The following is a 17,971-nucleotide window of genomic DNA, read 5'->3' on the forward strand; positions in this document are numbered from 1 at the left end:
TTAACATAAACAAAATGAAAAACATAATAGACAAGATGCCAAGTGGTTTTTTAAAAGCAGTCTTAATGCACCAGCTAGAGTTCAGTAGGAGTTTAGGTGCCCGAAAAATATGAACTCAAGGACTTTTTTATATATAGAATTTTTATTATGGAAGCCCAAGCACAAAGAGGCTTCCTTTGGTATTGTTTATGCGGTAAGAGAGAGACCAGTGATGAGAGCAAGCTTAACATCTGCCAAACGCTGTGACTGGTGACTGCTCTGCCCCGTATCACTGGTTTTTAGCCTGGGGATCAAAACTGTGCTTGAGAGTGGCCAAATCCAAGCTCCTGTGCTGGTGGTTCGTAGTGCTGTCAGCCTTCCCCCTGCTGCCACAGAGCAGACTGTGTCAAACAGACCTCAGGTCTCTGCCTCCAGATGCTCCAGGGCCATTTTAAGGTGGTGCAAACGGTGGAGTTGGTGGGTGAACGTGCATTGCTGTGCTGAAAGTGTAGACACAGACCACTCTGCGGTGCTGCGCCAGTAAGTTGGAGACAAACCCTGCACCCGAAGGCACGCACACTAGAGGCACAAGAAGTGAGGAAGAGAGGATAAAGGTAGGAGAACGTGGTAAAGAGACTCCCAAACTGTCCAAGGCTGGTGGAAGAACTGGCAGTTCAACCAGCACATCCTGAAGCTGTGTCGACAGAATAAAGCAGTGTCTTCCTGCCAGTATGAAGTGATGACTTTGCCCTTATATGGTTCCAGATATATTGGTGTAAGGGAGCTTTGTATCTTTTTCTGCAGAAAGGGACGTGCGTGATGTGTAAAATAAGACACCTTTGCATTGATGCAATTCCACAGCATGATTTTTCCTGGGGTATTTCTCAGGTATAGGTGAAGCATGCGTGATAGTCTGGTATCTTACTAGGCTAGTGTAGATTCACCTTTAACACCTCTTCACCAGAGAAGGTGAGAGAAGGTGTGAAATTCTTGTGCTCAGTTGCAACAGTTGTGATCTTTTGAACGCAACCGTAGTGTGCTCCCCACCATAGAAATATGGGTGTTGTGCAAACACTGTCAGATTAATGTTTCAAGTGTCCGGGTGCTGTTGCACTCTAACCATTGCTGTAAGGACCAAGCTCAGATTTGGGTTCTCTGGATCGCTTTGGGGCCTTGCCTTTCTCCAGCAGAACTAATATAATCACAGCGCTGTGGTCCAGCCACTGCAGAGACATTGCTGTAAGGCTTCCCAGTGGGAATGCTGTTTTGTACCAGAAACAGACGATGTCTGAAGAGCATAGATCCTTTTACTCTGTACTCAGGTTGACTGGGAACCTACAAAAAATCCAGCAACATGTGTTACAGAGCCTTACTGTGCCCGAAGGATTACTGCCCGTCGGTTGAGTTGGGGTCAGTGACTGGTCCATTTTAATTGTCAGTTAGAAAGCATTTAAATCACTTCCAGGATGCAAGTGCGAAAGGGCATGGGCAGGCTTTGTTGCCACGCTCAAAGGACTCGTTAAGCCACAGCAAGCGGATTGCTTGTAACTGTGCCTCCATATGTAGCTTGCAGCAGGGGCTGCCTTCTCATACCTGATCTTGGACACTGCTTCAGCATTGACTTCAAGTTGCTAACTCAAATTAGAACTCAATTTGTCTTGGCTATTAAGGTCATGAAATTTTTTTATTGCTGCAGTTGCAATGTTGGTGTCTCCAATAAGTAGCTTTTCTTGGTTTACATTTGACTCCTCCTAGAGAGCAAAAGTGAACCTGAGGCTTAAGCTCTTAGCTAGGAATAATAAAGTCCATATGGAGAATTATTTCAGTCTACCTAAAATGGTTTAAGTCTGCACTTTATTTTACACAGATGCTTTCATGTGTAGAAAAAGGCAAGGGATGCAGTCCTGTGGAATGTGGGATATTTGATAGGCACAGTTGATTTTGAGACATCCTTTTCTGCTTTGTGGAACCTTTCAGTTGTATAAATAAAAAGCAAAAGAGGGAGTGGTAAGATTTTTCGGGTTTCCTCTTGGATATGAATGCCTTTTCTAGGTATTTTTTCATTATTTCCTATCAGAAAAGTGTTTCCCATTACATTAAAAGAAAAAAAAAAAAAGAACAAAAAAGGGGAAAAAATGCTGCGGCCCCATGGAGATAGTTCTGGGAGCTTCCACCTCATTTTGGTGTCCTTCATTTTTTCCTTTTTCAGCTCCTTCTGGAGTGTCCATTGCTCTGGCAGTCTAAGCATGTCTCCAGATTCAATGGCTTAGAGCACAATCTTTTTGTTTCAAACCATGATTCAAAAAACCATGACAAAAATATGTGTGTAGCTGTATGGGATTGGGTACGAACGGGTAGAGGTGCTGGTGGCTCTTCCCAAGGCAGCCAGAGGGGTGGAAGCTCTCCGCTTGCTCTCTCTGAGTGGCAGAAGTGTCCTAGTGACCCAGCTAGCTTTGCTGCATCATCAGGGTATGATGTGTCCATACCTTTGCCCTACAAAGTTAAGTCACTTTTCCTATCAAAAATAGTTACCTAAAAGTGTGTTTCTGAATGATTTTAAAATCCATGTACCATTTGAGTTTTTAAAATAATAATGACCGAGAGGCTGCCTGGCATGGGGTCACCACAGGGGCTTTCCTGGCAGCCGAGCCTTGAACGTACACTTACTGCTCCTTTCCACATTTCATTTGCTTGTTTCTGTTATGTGACTGCATGCGTTCAGTGGTTTGGCAACCACTTTGCAGGCCATCTTTTGATGCTGTGATGCTGCAAGGTGCTCCCTTAATGTAACCCATAGGAGTATACTTCCTTTGCTCGCTGTGCTGCTATGAGGTTTAATTACTGAATGCCTGGACAAGGTTTCATGTGGAAAGCTGCCCCACACCCTCTGTACACAGACTTCTTCCCCTCCCAGGTCATGTAACCATCCCAAAGCTCAAGCAGTTTAGTGAGCAGCCAGGATCCCGGCGTGAGCGCAGTTTGAACGGATTGCTTTTGTTTTGATGTGATTAAAAAACACCCACAAAGAAAATAAGTTGGGCTAGGGGTGTGCTCTAGGGCTCAGCCCCGTCCCGGCGGGGTGGAGAAGGACTCCTGCTCTCTCCGGTTTTTCTTTCATGGTGTCTCATAGCCATGCTGAAGCCTCAGTGTCCTTGTTCATGTTATCTCATACGTTAAGCACTGATTAAGCACAGCCCTTAAATATGCACCTAACTTTAAACATCACTGGCTTTAGTGGTGCAAAAGTAATCCCGTGTTTTGCTTCTTGGGACCACAGCCTGAAGAGCCGTGGCTTTGTGCAGAGAGGAAAAGGGAGAGGTTCTCTCTTAAAACCTGGGCAAGTCCCAATACTTGTTGCACTTAGAAAAGTGAAACTATGTGAGGAGCCGTGAAGATTTTGTAGTGGGAGCAGGTACTGGGTATTGGGAGTCTGCAGCGAGTTTCCACCATGTGCTTAAAGAGGGTGGGCTGGAGGGTGTTTTGAGATGACGGTCAGATGCATTTTGCGAAGTGTTGCCTGTGGCTGCATTGGCAGTTTGCAGAGAAGGAATCGTGGAAAGAAATGTAGTTATATAGGCAAACTGAGCATTTGAAGAGGAGGGATCCTTGAAGGCTGTTTACTGAGAAATGCTATCAAATGTAAATGGGGGGGGGCAAAAATGTTTGCAGGTTACTTTCATCGGTTGTGACAAGCTCCACTGCTTCAGTCCATTCCCAGCTCTTGGCAATTTAACTGGGTGACTCTTGAGGTCCAGACAAAGGACATAATAATTTAAATTTGAAGAAATATTTAGTCAAGATCATTAAATCCACAGCTACTGCATTCACATCCTTTCTGTATTCTTTTTTTGACACTATCACTGCAAGTGCACTGTCAAGAGTGACTTTTAAACCATTATTGAAGTTCAGCAGGGCCAAGTGCAAGGTCCTGCATGTGGGTTGGTGCAATCCGAAGCACAACTACAGGCTGGGCAGAGAATGGATTGGGAGCAGCCCTGAGGAGAAGGACTTGGGGGTGTTGGTGGACAAGAAGCTCAGCGTGAGCTGGCAATGTGCGCTGGCAGCCCAGAAAGCCAACCGTGTCCTGGGCCGTATCACCAGCAGCGTGACCAGCAGGTCGAGGGAGGGGATTCTGCCCCTGTACTCCACTCTGGTGAGACCCCACCTGCAGTACTGCGTCCAGCTCGGGGGTCCCCAGGACAAGACAGACATGGAGCTGTTGGAGCGAGTCCAGAGGAGGCCACGAAGATGCTCAGAGGGCTGGAGCACCTCTGCTATGGAGACAGGCTGAGAGAGTTGGGGTTGTTCAGCCTGGAGAAGAGAAGGCTCCGGGGAGACCTTATTGCGGCCTTCCAGTCCCTAAAGGGGCCTGCGGGAAAGCTGGAGAGGGACTGGTTAGAAGGGCAGGGAGTGACAGGACAAGGGGGAATGGCCTTAAGCTGAAGGAGGGGAGATTTAGATCAGATGTTAGAAAGAAATTCTTCCCTGTGAGGGTGCTGAGGCCCTGGCCCAGGTTGCCCAGAGAAGCTGTGGCTGCCCCTGGCTCCCTGGCAGTGTTCAAGGCCAGGCTGGATGGGGCTTTGGGCAACCTGGGCTGGTGGAGGGTGTCCCTGCCCATGGCAGGGGATGGAACTGGATGGGCTGGGAGGTCCCTTCCAACCCAAACCAGTTTATGAGTCTATGATTAGTAAGTCACTTAGTAAAACTCTTAATGCTGCAGTTCCTAACAGAAGCTTGTTTATCCCATCTCAGAAAACAAACAGTTGCAAGTCCTTGTGACCTGGGTAGTTTTCCTTGGATACAACCTGAATTCAAAATATCCCCTCCACATAGGGAGCTGCTTATGAACAACTAGTTCAGAGGCCAGAAGTTATTTTTAGCAAGTTTCAGACGATAACTTCTGAATAAATTAATATATTGGAGGAACTCATAAGCTGCTGACAGGGTGTTTGCAAACAGAAACAGAGAGTACATTCATCAAAGAAATTACTCAGTTTGAATAATTTGTTCAGCTCAGAGTGTGTTTACCTGCCTGTGAGGGGAATGGGGAGGCTTAATTGGCGAATGTTTGTATTGTGCTTTGAGACAGTTGTAGGAAAGGCAGTATGAAAGCGAAGCGTTAGTGTTATGGTTTCTAGGGTTCTAATTCCTTCTGCAGTTTGTGTGAATGCTGCCTTTTTTTCAGGGTTGTATGAAGAAGGGAGGCAGCGGTTGTTTTGCAGCGTATGGGTGTGAGGGAGGTCCCAGAAAGATGCCTTTGCTGCCAAAGGCACGGAGGCACCCTGGCTGCGTCTGCCCTGCCTGCAGAGCTGGCCCCAGTCTGCAGCCCCAGGGGTGGAAGCAGCGGAGCACAGGCTGCCCTGGGGCATTCCTGGACCCTGAGTGCCCAGGCAGAGGTGTGTCTGCTTCAGCTGATGCCGAATATGGCCCTTTTTTTATCAAAAAGGCATCCGTTTTATATTTTAACTTAACCAAGTTTGGCAGAGAAGAGAGTAAAGATCCTTCACATAATCATGACTGCATCCATTCTCTACAAATAACCGGCTGCTCTTTCAAATGAACTTTGAGGAAACTGGGAGTAAACATGCAGATGTAGAAAAGCAGATAGAGTTCTTTGGCAACTGGGCTGGCAAGTACTGTATAAATACCTTCAGATAGTACTTAACAGAGTGTCTCAGTACTCAATATCTAGAGAAAATCCGTCTCAGTTACATCACCATTGATTTCTGGGAAATGGATGAGTATCACTGGGAGCAGGATTTGGCCCATATAACTAAGTAATAAAATACCTTTTTGCAGGAGGTATATTTATGAACAAAGAGTGAGCATTGCATCTTCAAGTTACGTTTGCAAAGCTGCTGCTTGAAAATTGGCATGGCTCCTTCCAGTCAAGGGATCTTAGAAACAGTTTTGCTGCATCACAAGCTGCAATAGTATCTCTGAGGCTTTGAAAATGAACACCAGTGTCTCTGCAAACAGGATACTCTTTGTGAGGTTTAATTGGAACCAGTCATGTTTGAATGCCGCAGACTTTGAAATAACGTGACTAACCTAAGAAAGCTATCCAAGCTCTATCTACAAACAGTATTCCCCAGATACACAGGGGTGAAGAGCTTACTGGGATAAAGGCCTAGCATGAGATTCTGCTCTAAACTTGAACTGAATTGAACTAATTTTTTTCTCTGTGTGTTGTTTTGAAGACATTTGGGTGCTTCAGATATCTTCCTTCCTCTCCTCTCCCTAGCTTGGCAGGAACTAGATGCAAAAATATTGTAAGACAGGCTTTTGCAAAGGGGGAGTTGAGTCATGGAGAAGCTGAATGCTGTATATTTAAAGTCAATGTTTGTCTTTACACTTAACAAAACTGGTGACTGGGGGAGCGGGGAAGGGACGTTGGATCGTCTTCTATAACCCTGTAATAGTTGTGTAGAAGCAACTGACCTGGCGGAGAATTTAATTTCAGCTTTTGTCACTTGGCAGTGAAGCCCTAGCTAACATACTCGAATACACTTTTGTATTTTGGTACAACAGTCTGTTTCTTTAAATGCTTCCTTAAAGCCAATGGGCATTGAGAGGCATTTTCTCTGAAACTAAGTAGTTATTTGGTATCTATCCTCTTTGTTGCACATATGCTATTATCTTAGAATTTCTTTTAGAAGGGTTACCAGCACTGCCTTGTTTGCACTAATGGGGTCTTTGAGGACTGCAATGAGGAAAATCCTGTTGATTGTGCACTCCATCCTCTTGGCGAGCGCAGGCTGGCCTCTTCCAAAAGCTGTCCCTGCTGACAACCTGGGTGGCTCTCAGCTCTGCTGTGGTATGGTAAAGTGCTCTGGTAGCTGTGTCGTAGCAGCACGCAGAAGCAGGGCACAGCGTTTCACAGGTCTGCGTGCAGGGTTTACGAGGATCTCGTCTATGCTGCAGAATTATTCTGCAATCTCAGTTCTGCTTTTTTAAAATTTGCTGTCTAGCGCTCAGGGCTGCAGGAAGACTCTAAAAAATGTGACAGGAGTGTAAACCAATGCTATGGTGTCTCCCTGAGCTCATGAGGACTGTGGAATATTAACTCGGAGACCCTAGAACTGCTCCCTTCCCTTCAGTCAGGGTCCTGTGGATTTTGCGATCCTTTGGGCATGAAGCATGTTACTTCAACATTGTTCTACTAGAATTTGTAATTCTGATACAGGTGGGAATTGGAGGGTTTGTTTTGTCTTGTCTTGTTGAGGGGTTTGCTTTCAACAGTTTCTTTGGGAGAAGGTCTTCAGTGGATTATGTGCTTCTTGAAATGCTGCATAGAAACTTAGTCAGCATGAAGTCAGAGACTTGGGAATTCATCTTGCGCTGAAGAAATGGAAGTTTTGTGACCATTTCTCTCCAGGGAAGAATGCAACCATCGACACCTTGCATGTCAAGTTGAGACAGCGTTACAGGGAGCAAGGTAGCCTGGGAGCAAAAACTCATGAAAGCAATGTGTGTTTTGAGTGGAGAGACTTGTGTCTGTATGAACAAGAGGTGTATGAAGGGGATGAGGTAGCAGAGATTATTTCTGGGAGGCAGGAACTGGTACTGCTGCAACACTTAAGAATTCTTAATGAGGTTATCATTTCTGGGCATGGTAAAAAGGGTACGAACACCATCTTATAATCAGGCCAAATGCACTGTTTTGCTAAGAGTTTTCTAGGAGGCTTCATTGTATGCTTGCTGGTTTGTCAGATGATGACAGCAGTGAAAGCATTTTGTTTTGAAAGGTAATCTCCAAAGAATGGAATTCTTGGTGGTCCTCATATTTGTAAGAAAGATAATTAGCTTTTAGAATAGAATAGAATAGAATATCTCAGTTGGAAGGGACCCCCAAGGATCATCTAGTCCAACTGCCTGACCAATTCAGGGCTGACCAAAAGTTAAAGCATGTTGTTAAGGGCATTGCCCAAATGACAGGCTTGGGGCATTGAACGCCTCTCTAGGAAGCCTGTTCTGGTGTTTGACCATCCTCTCAGTAAAGAAATGCTTCCCAATGTCAAGTCTTTTGACCTTCCAATCTTATCAATATCCTTTTATTAAAAAAACAAAACAAAACAAAAAAACCCCACAAAACAACGAAGTCCTAACAACAAAAAAAGAAAGACTGCCAGGATTTGACTGTTTGAATATGTGAATATGGCATAATTATTTCTAATAGACAGAAGGTGGTTTTGGATGGGGTCTTCCTATGCAGAACAAGACTAGCAGGACCAAGGACTTGTTATTATGACAGGAAAAACTGGCCACAGGATAGAGTTTGACTCGGGCTATCAATCCTGCTGACACTTCTCTGCAATGGAAACCTGAAAAGTTTCTGAGCTGAATATGTCTTGTTCGCCCTCCATTCCTTTGAGGTTTTCTCTAAGTTAAGGCTGGAGTGAATCAGTGCAAAACACTTAAAATTTGAAGTCTTAAGCAATAGTGAATGTACTTTTGTTGTGATGCAGTGGTACGTGGAAATTCCCAAAATTAGAATGAGTGGAGGAGCAGATGGGCTCTGATCAGGAGAACCATAAATTGTAAGTCTCTTGGTGTGTATTGCCTTGTGGTTTGCTTTAGTTTTTATTTAGACCGGCTTTAGAAAGTTAATATCAACCGTTGAACCTTTTAGGCTATCTTCCTCCCTCTTTTTTTCTTTCCTTTTTTTTCTGGTTTAGAAGTGAATAAAAGAGCTTTGTACAGTTCTTGAAACCAAGCCTGAAACAGCTCTGAACAAAATATAGTGTTCCTTTCAAAATCTTGGAAATAATTACATCATAGGCGAATTGGGCCAGAAACCGTTAATAGTATTCTTTGTGGAATGAAATCCCATGGGAGGACCTATTTCAGCAAACTGGCATTGTTTACAAATAGATACAGTGACAGATACAGTTGTCCCATTCTGAGGGACAGCTGAAACTTTGTGCCCTATAATGGACTTCACAGAATAACCGTCTTGCTTTTGATAACAAGCTGAAAACGTGCCTCGGTGCTTCTGTGGTCAGCCTCACGCCAGCGATCTCCGGGAGTGCAGGCTGTCTTTGGCACTGGAAAAGTATCTGTAGGTGGGTTAAAGAGAAAATAAATGCCTGTGTGGCCGAAAGCTCAAATTGCCAGAGGGACAGGAGCCGTGTCCAGATGTCTCTGTTGGGTTTCGTAACCTGGGAACTCCCTCGCGCTTCCTTGTGCAGAAATACCTGGGCACCGTGCGGTTACACCCACGGCACGTGTAGTGCTCCCTGTTACCTTACAGTAGTTTTTGTCACTGGCCCTTTTTTTTTTTTTCCTTTTTTTCTCATTACTGGAAAACTTTCTGCATTTCAGGATAGAAATCACAAAGATTACTGATGTTAACTGTTTGACCTAAATCTACAAAAGCATTTGGTTCTCTAGGTAAATAGGCTAGTCTGTACTTGAAAGTTAGATCAGCATAAGCCCTAGCCTGGGCACAATTACAGCTATTCCTTGGTGATATAAAGCATGTTATTGCTTATGTATGTGCTTCCATAGGAGGGTGGGCCATGTTCCTCCATCACCAGAGCAGGTCACCCAGTAGATCTCTACCCAGGCAGCTTGGATCTGTCAGCAGAGCCCTCCGGTGGGGATCGGGCCCATGCCGGGGACCGCTGGTCTCTGTGAAGGATCACTCCTGTGCTTCCCCAGGTGGTGTGTTCCAAGTGACAAAACATCTTTGTGTCTGACAGCTGCTTCCAATATATGACTTCATCAGCTAAGAGCGCGTGATCTTTTCCACGCTCCTAGGCCTGAAGGCTAAGCTATAGGGAACAGCACCTGGTCGGTGGCTGCCTGTGGTTCAGTATTACCTGTGCGGAATACAGATGGAGGTGAGCAACTCCATGGTGTAGGGAAGGTCTGGCAGTTCACAAAGGGCTTGAGCCTATGAGTAGACATCCTCTTTGGCTGGTGAACACCATATTCATCTACCAGTGGAGTAATTGTTTGAGCTCTTCCCAATTTGCTGCAGGCAAAATATGCCGGAATACCTCAGATCACTAATTTAACACAAACCAGTTGAAGTCATGAGCTGGGAAGGATGCTCCTACAAACTGTTCCCCAATGGAGGTGACCAGCTGGGGTCAGGAACATCTTCTAAGTTCATGTTTGTGAATCAAGATCTCCAGGGTCACCGCTTCATGCTGTAGGTACCAGGGAGAGGGCTGGGGCCAGCTGTTGATAGGGTTTTCAACTGAGTGACCCTGGGACGGGTCCCTGGGGTCCCTTGGGATCCACATGTTCAGGGACTCTACTTTGTGGACCCAAGGACCAGTGCAAAACAGACACGTGATGGTATATTTCATTTATTGTTCTTGTCACTGGGCAGATACTTTGAATGTCAGATCTGGCTTTTTGGGATCTCATTTAGCTGAAATTAAAAGTGTAAGTCAAGTAATCAAAAAAGTGATTGTTTTATGTGTGGTAACTTGAAAATAGTAACAAAGGCTAAAATGCCCATGTCAGGAAAAACAGTATCTCTAAAGGTTTCAGTTGGTCATTTAGTTTTTACGTGGAAGGTATTGTCAGTTAAGGCGATGTGAATTTGATTAACCCCTATTAATATATCAGCTGGAAATCCTGGCAAAATTCCAGCTATATCAGAATAAATGCAATTGTTAAAAACACTAACTTTGGCTCTTGGGGAAAAAAAAAAAAAAAAAACAAAACCCAAACCAAAAAAACCCCCAAAACCACAACCAAACAACCCCAAAAACTCTCAACGGTGACAGTTTTATGTGACCGCAGTGAGAGCAGCAATGCTGTTACCCGTTGAGCTTCAAGACCTCTTTGTGTGACAGTCATCTGAAAAATCCCTACGACTTCCACAGCTGAAAAACATAAGTTGCTTCATTTTAAATTGAAGAGAGTAGCTGATGACTGCAGTAACTTGTGTTATCTGTGAATCGGCACGAGGAGAGATCCGTAACACGTGCACAGTGGTCTACATGTGCCTTCCGTAAAAGGGGCTACATTGATTTTAGAGGGGTTGGAAGGCAAGGTGCTTGTAGAATTGTAACCTTTAAAAATATGCAGCATAGCCCACATCACATCTGATCTGTCTGAAATCATACTCTATTTTCAGGTCTTAAAACAGTTCATTTTACCAAGAATTGGGTGTTTATTAAACCAGCTGCTTAATCCAGATTTGAATTTTAATATTTAAGATACACTAGAAAGATGAGAAATTTGAAAAGCCTTACCTGCCCTGTGTTTTCCCAACTTCTGAAAGTTTTGTAACAATTTCTGGATATTTTTTTCCATACATCAGTACCTCTGTTCTTAGCGGTCAACAAAAGACCGTACGTGTCTGCTCCTTGCTGATGTACCGTACTTGGGACTTCATGGTGCTGTTATTCAAAGCTGTGCCACAAACAACCCTCTGGTAACAGGCCTCTGTGGTAGCAGGACAGAAAGAGAAAGACTTTAATTGTTTTCAGGATGTGATCATTTTCCTGCTTAGGTTTTAATTGGTTTTAAACCAAACATATTGCTCATTTTTATGTGCAGGTAAGTTTTTAATTTGTACTTCTGGATGAATTTCCTTTGGGAAGATCATGTCTTTTGAAGCCCCCCACTCCCAGGACTAAACGCTCTCCAAACACAGGGAGGAAACAGAGATCTTAACGCTTGCTATCCATATCCTCCTGACATGCACTTTGTTTCTTACATCATAAAAAATGGTTCACTACGATACCAGGTAGTTTCAGTAAATCATTTAAATTCTGTGTGGAAGTCTGGTTTTGGAGGAAAATTTGGATTGTAAACAACTACAGGAAAAATGTTGTAAATAAAAAATTAACAGGGATAAAAAAAGCTTGATTTTAACGGTAATACAGTGATTTTTAGGAATTTGCCACTGCATTTATTTATAGCAACCAGCAGTAACCTTATTCAGAGGAAAATTCTAATAGAGAAGCTTCCTTATTCCATCAGAAGGCTTTTCTTGCCCTCTTTGCTCCTCAGGACACCAGCCTTGGCATCCTTACTTGACAGGCATGCTTTCTGTTCTGCTTTTGCAGGAGGCTGTGAGGGCTGCTGAAGATGTCCGATAGTCTGGATATTGAAGAGAAACCTCCAGCCCCACCGTTGAGAATGAACAGCAACAATCGCGATTCTTCAGCACTAAACCACAGTTCAAAACCGCTCCCCATGGCCCCAGAGGAGAAGAACAAGAAAGCCAGGCTTCGCTCCATCTTCCCGGGAGGAGGGGATAAAAGTAAAGTATCAGCAGTGCGAATGGGTGGCTACACCGCTGTTTGCTTTCTGTTGGTTGTTGGTTGCCCTGTTTACTTTCTGCCACTGTTTTCTTTCTGTTTCAGTTGCAGAACGTGGTAAAGTCCTTCCAAAGCCTTCTGTTCCAATTACTCTAGTAACATGTTTCAAAAGAGGAGGAGGAGGAGGTGTTCAGTCAGTTACTTTCTGTCTCTGAAAAGCCAGTAAAATGTGCACGTGTTGTGCTGCTTGCCTTTTAAAAATAACTATAGTTAAGCTGTGGAATCCTTTCCTTTGGATTTTGCTGTGAATTTGCAGTAAAAACAAAGGTGAAGTTGCGTACTTTTGAAAATATGTTTGCAGAAGTGAGCTGGCAATATGCCTGACATTTTTGGGGGTCTTTTTAATGCACTTACATTCAAGGAACAGGAGCAAGGCTCTTGCTTGTTGCTTTTGCAGTGAGAGTGGATGCAGAATGGTTTGGTTTAAACTCTGCTAGGTGTGGTTACAGCAAGAGAGTCTTTTAAATGTGCAGGAAACAGCATTTCAGTTGCATTCTTTGAAATGCATTTGCAGAAAGGAGTGTGGTTTGAGTTAGTGTATTTACAGAATTAAGGGAAGGGATCTTCTTTTTTTGTAATGCCATGGGAACTGATGGGCTGCGCCCACAAGTGCTGAGAGAGCTGGCCAATGTCACTACAAGGCCTCTCCGTTATCTTTGAGAGGTTACGGTGACGGGGATGTTCCTGATGACTGTAAAAAAGCAAATGTCACTTCTGTCTTTAAGAAGGAGAATCTGGGGAACTACAGGCCAGTCAGCCTCACCTTGGTCCCTGGGAAGCTAGTGGAGCAAATCCTCCTGGAAACCCTTTCCACACAAACGAAGGAAAAGAATGTGATCAGGAAGAGTCAGCACAGATTTGCAAAAGGGAATTCATGCTGAACCATACTGACAGCCTTCTACCATGAGACAACAGGCTTGATGGTGAAGGGAGAGCAGTGGGTGTTATTTCTGCTTTAGTAAGGTGTTCAACACAGCCTCCTGTGGCATCCTCACAGACAAACTGATGAAGTACAGTCTAGATAAGTGGACAGCAAGTGGACTGAAAACTGGCTGAAATGCTGGGCTCAAAGGGTTGTGATCAGCAGCATGAAATCCAGCTGGATTTCATGAGGGATTCCGCCTTTGATGTGTTCTTCCAAGGGCAGCTCAGAACTGTGGAACTGCGGTCATTCCCTTGGAGCTCCACTGCCCCATTCACAAGTCTCTTCCACAGCTCATGTGGAGCAGCTGGAGGTAGTCGGGCGTTCAAAACTCCTCACAGGCGGTAGAAGGCACGATGTCAGCCCCATTCCTCCCCTCAGTCAGGAGCAGACCTGATGGCTCCTCTCGTGTGAAGGCTGTGACTGAGGCAGAACTGGCCGGTTCGCTCCTGCAGAGTGCTTCCCAAAATGTCCCCTTCTGGGAGCAAAATTAATTTTTAATTGATTCTTTTTAAAGGCCAAAAATTAAAATCTCTCCCGGCTTGTTTAATTCCTGGAAGGACTTGGGTGACTTCTTCCCCTGACTGCCAGCAGGACGGTATTCTCCCTCTCCGAGGGAGGATTTCTGAAGTAGGAGTTGCTGCGTGAAATGCATGCAGGAACGGGGAGATCCAGGAACAACCCCTCCTGGAAATGATCAGTGACATTAAAGATAGATATAATTAACTACCAGTCACAGCAGTCTTAGGAAACATACGAGTATCGTGATTTTAAATGTGACTGTGAGGGAACGTAAGCTAAGATTTATAGCTTAATTTTGTTGGGTGAAATAATAAATGGAGGAAGTTTAGCTTGGGTGGCCAAGCCCCTTGAGGTGGTTTCATCTCGGGGTTGGTTTGTGGGTCAGGGTATCAGCTGGCCTGTGTTTGCTTCACGGACTCAGTGACACATTTTTGAGAGTCCTGCTTATAAAACAGAAGGTGATTGATACGGCTGCTCTCATCTAGTGCAGTGCTTTGCAGCATCACAACTTTATATTCATAGTCCACCACTGGTACTGGCAAACAGAATGTGAATAAAACAGCATGTCAGGGCGTTCCTGCCTGAACCTGCAGGAATTTTTTTCTTTCATTTGCTCATCAGACAGGAGGGATGCAAGGATGGGTATACTACGGTGCGTTTTCTCTAAGGCAATGGTGTGTGTCGGTACTGCTGTGCTTGGGGACCAGGAATCTTTCGCAGTCACTCTCCTGTTAGAGTGTAGGGGTTTCAGTTAGGGTTTGAGCACTTCTGTGTTTAAAACCTTGTTTTGGCAAGCCACTGATGGCTCTGTGGGCCCCACTGTGCTTCTACAGTTGAAACAAGCCACTTGGGCATTAGTGTCCTGCACCTTCCCATAGCTCCTGACCACCTTATGTTCCTTATAGCTCCTCTCACCCCTGTCTCTGGGGTACGGTACCCCATTTTGTGGGGCAGGGAGCCAAGGCAGACAACTGAAATACATTTCCAGTGTGACATGGGCAATCTGTGTAGAAGAGGGAGCTGAACCTGTTCCCCGTGCCGAAGCTGTGAAATCAGCCTTCCTTCCTCGGAGGTAATGAGGTGATGGGAGCCGCGGCGGAGTTCATAGCATTAGTGTTTCCTTTCAGCAGAGTGCTGTTACCTCAGGAGAATTGAGAGCAGAAAGACAGACTTGTGTTCTTCCGGTTGTTTGATACAGCCTTGTTCTGCTTTCATTAAACCACCTGTAACTGCTGTGCTAGCATTCAACCTAATGAAATGAAAGGGGAGCGGGCCCACCACGGCTCAGATGCCCCTTTCAGCTGAAGAAGTACATCCGTGTTAAGATTACTGGGTCAATAATATCACTTCCCTCGAAGCTGCTTTAGCTTAGCTGGAGATGGGAGCAGAGCCTGACCTTTAGTCATCTGGTTGCCTCCTGTACAGAAAAACAAGGAAAGAGGGAAGGTGAAAAACCCAGCGGGGTCAGGATTAATGGTGGAGAAAGAAAAGGACAAGGCTGCCGGGGTAGGACAGGAGGAGCAGAGCAGGAAGGAGGGTGGGAGGACAGCGTGAGTGACAGTGGAAGGGAAGAACAGAATGAGATGAAGAGGAGGTGCGTAAGTGTGAGGTCAAACCCTTCCTCCCTCTGGAGAAAAGCTGCCACTTAGCTGAGTCACGTTTTTCTGCCAATCAACTGCTCTTTTAACATATTAATGATGGTGGTGAAGCACACAGAAAACTCTTTCCTTGTTCTCTTTTAATCTGTAATAGTTGCTGAGGTGGTGTGGGTGGCCCTCATGGCTAACCGCTGTGCAGCAGGAGTGTATTGTGAGGGGAATTTATACGAAAATCAAATCGGAATGTTCGGTATAAAACCCCGAATCCAGTCAGTCATTGCTTCAAAGAAGTCAGGCCTTTTCATATCGTTTTGCCGGCTTATATAAAACAGAAGTGATTTGATTTGCAGGGCACAGACAGAAGTGTTAAAGTTTTTAGACTGGAGAGGAGTGAGGGTGTTGCAAGGAGATGGTTAATTCTGTATTTAATTTATAGTTTATCAGCATTTGGACCATAGGGTTCTATCCATGGTCTGGTAGGCAGAGGTCTGTCAAGCAGATGAGCCAAATCTTGGGGAATGAGCTGGAACACTTGCCCCTGCAGGAGAGGCCTAGAATGGACAAGTGCTGCTTTTGATGGAATGTTTTCTGTAATGCCTTATTTCGCTTCTGGATTTGACTGTTGCATTGAACTGAATTTGATGATCCTTTAAATCTAATTTTCACTGCATTTGCTTGCAAATGATGAGGTAGGAGAAGCCAGTTTTGTTATCTACAATAAAAAGTTATATATGCCGAACGGAGATGACATCTTGTAACTGGCAACATCTATCCTGAAAATTAAACTGTATCATCTTGAAGATAAAGGGGAAAAGCCTTTGCATTTGTATTTGACATATTGCTGCCATCTTTACTGAAGGCTAAATGAAAATAATTCATCGATTAATATTGTGTAGGGGTGTACAGACAAAAGGTGACAGTTAATTATTTAATGAGGATAAATGCAGCAATGCAGAGAAAGGATTAGAAACATCCAAAATACTCTAGACTGTAATTATGAAGAGCAGACCATCTTCCAAGTAAAGGAGGCTGTAAGATAGAGTAAGAAAGATGTGCAAAGAGAGGCCTCATGGAGCTACTATCTGTGAGCAAAGGCAGAGCCAGGCTGGGAGCAGTGCTGACACATGGTGAGCTCAGCCTTTGGATGAGACCCCTAGGTAAACTTAGGAAGCTGGCAAACATCATACTAAAGCACCAGAGGAAAATATTATTTAAAAGTCCGTGAGCATAGTAGTGCTTTATGTTAGAAGATTGATTCGCCAGAAAATAGATTTCACAAAGCTCCGTTCTGGTTGATATTGGTAGAAGGGGACACTTGCTTTTGAAATAACACACACATAATTGTCGTCATCCGGCTGTTTTTGATGTGCATAGCATGGCTGTCACAGGTGCTGCACTGAGGGAATATGGAACGCAAAGACGGGACCTGAACAACCACTCCTTTCTCTCCTGCTGATGTGTAACTGGCACGTGTCTTCATTTTCATATTATCATTAATAAATGGTGATACACTGGACTTGAGAGATCCTGATATAGAGTCCCGCTGTGATAGGCACAGTATAAACCTCTCCTATATCTCTGGGTTTCTCACAACTGTTAGCGTGAAGTCACGTCACATCAGATCTATAGAGCAAGCCTGCTCAGGACCACAATACGTAAACCAGGCATGCATTAAACTGGTGAGAAGGGCAGCAGAGGAGAGGTGGGATCCTGGGCTGCAGAGTGCTTTCTTTAAAGACGTGAGATGATGTGACTCTTGTATTCTACATGAGCGCTTTATGCATGTCTTGTTTCCTGAGTTTGTGTTAATAGCTCTCGCATACTCGCAATACTAATATTTGTTCTGTTCCAATCATTAGCGTGTCATTTTTCCACTGAAATGACAAATGTATTTGGTAGAATGGCAGTTCCCCTCGGATGGCACCAGAGAAGATCCTACAGATAGCTCTGTTCTGTATTATTCAACCACATGGTAGTTAGTCTTGGAGCACACTGGTTCTCCAGGAAAGCCAAATATTTCAAGTACCTGCCAGCAGGATAGACATTTGCACGTGGGTTTGTGCTACATGTTTGGGAGTCGTCCAGAACTGTCATTATTGTCAACATTTTTCAGAGAAACCTCTGTTGAACATGGATTCTTGATGCATCAGAGTGAAGGTAGCTTCTCTCAGCCTTTATTCCACTCATTCTTTGTCAGGATCAATAAAAGTGGGCTGAAGTGAGATTTGTCAGTAGTAAAAAGCACAGGAGATGGATGACCACAAGGGATGTTACTTTCAAAGGTGTTAAAATAGGAGGGAGATGAGAAACATATGCAGATTGACTGACTTCCAAGTCTGTCTCCTTCAATAAGATACTCCACACACTGTGAATACTGGTGGAGTGATTTAAAAACAAGGAATTCCTGGAGACTAATAAAGCCTAGGCTTTATGGTTATATGTCTGAGTTAATTGAGAGCTCAAATAAAGCTTTTCCAATGGCATTTATGGGATCTTGTTGCTATGCAGATTCTGTGGTTTCTGATACAGAGCTGCTGCTTCAGCCTTTTACTTGGAGAGGAGGCAGGAATAGGATAGGATCTTTGCCTTCTCCTGAGCTGCCTGTTTTCACAGAACTTGTAGGAACCTGGTTGTCTTAAAGGACCTCTCCTCTCTCGTTT

The 17,971-nt window shown here is 44.4% G+C and overlaps 1 protein-coding gene across 4 annotated transcripts in view; it reads left to right on the forward strand.

Annotated features, from left to right (window-relative positions):
- PAK3 (p21 (RAC1) activated kinase 3) overlaps window positions 1-17,971 on the forward strand; it is a 136,540-nt gene that overhangs the window by 85,258 nt on the left and 33,311 nt on the right. For all 4 annotated transcript variants that reach the window (XM_054839345.1, XM_054839344.1, XM_054839343.1 and 1 more), the window contains one exon: window positions 12,015-12,211. In XM_054839345.1, coding sequence (XP_054695320.1) covers window positions 12,037-12,211 — 175 coding nt within the window. In that variant the 5' untranslated portion in view covers window positions 12,015-12,036. The remainder of the gene's footprint in view (window positions 1-12,014; window positions 12,212-17,971) is intronic.

Source organism: Grus americana, chromosome 12, assembly GCF_028858705.1.
Source record: "Grus americana isolate bGruAme1 chromosome 12, bGruAme1.mat, whole genome shotgun sequence".
In the NCBI taxonomy this organism is placed as follows: Eukaryota; Metazoa; Chordata; class Aves; order Gruiformes; family Gruidae; genus Grus; species Grus americana.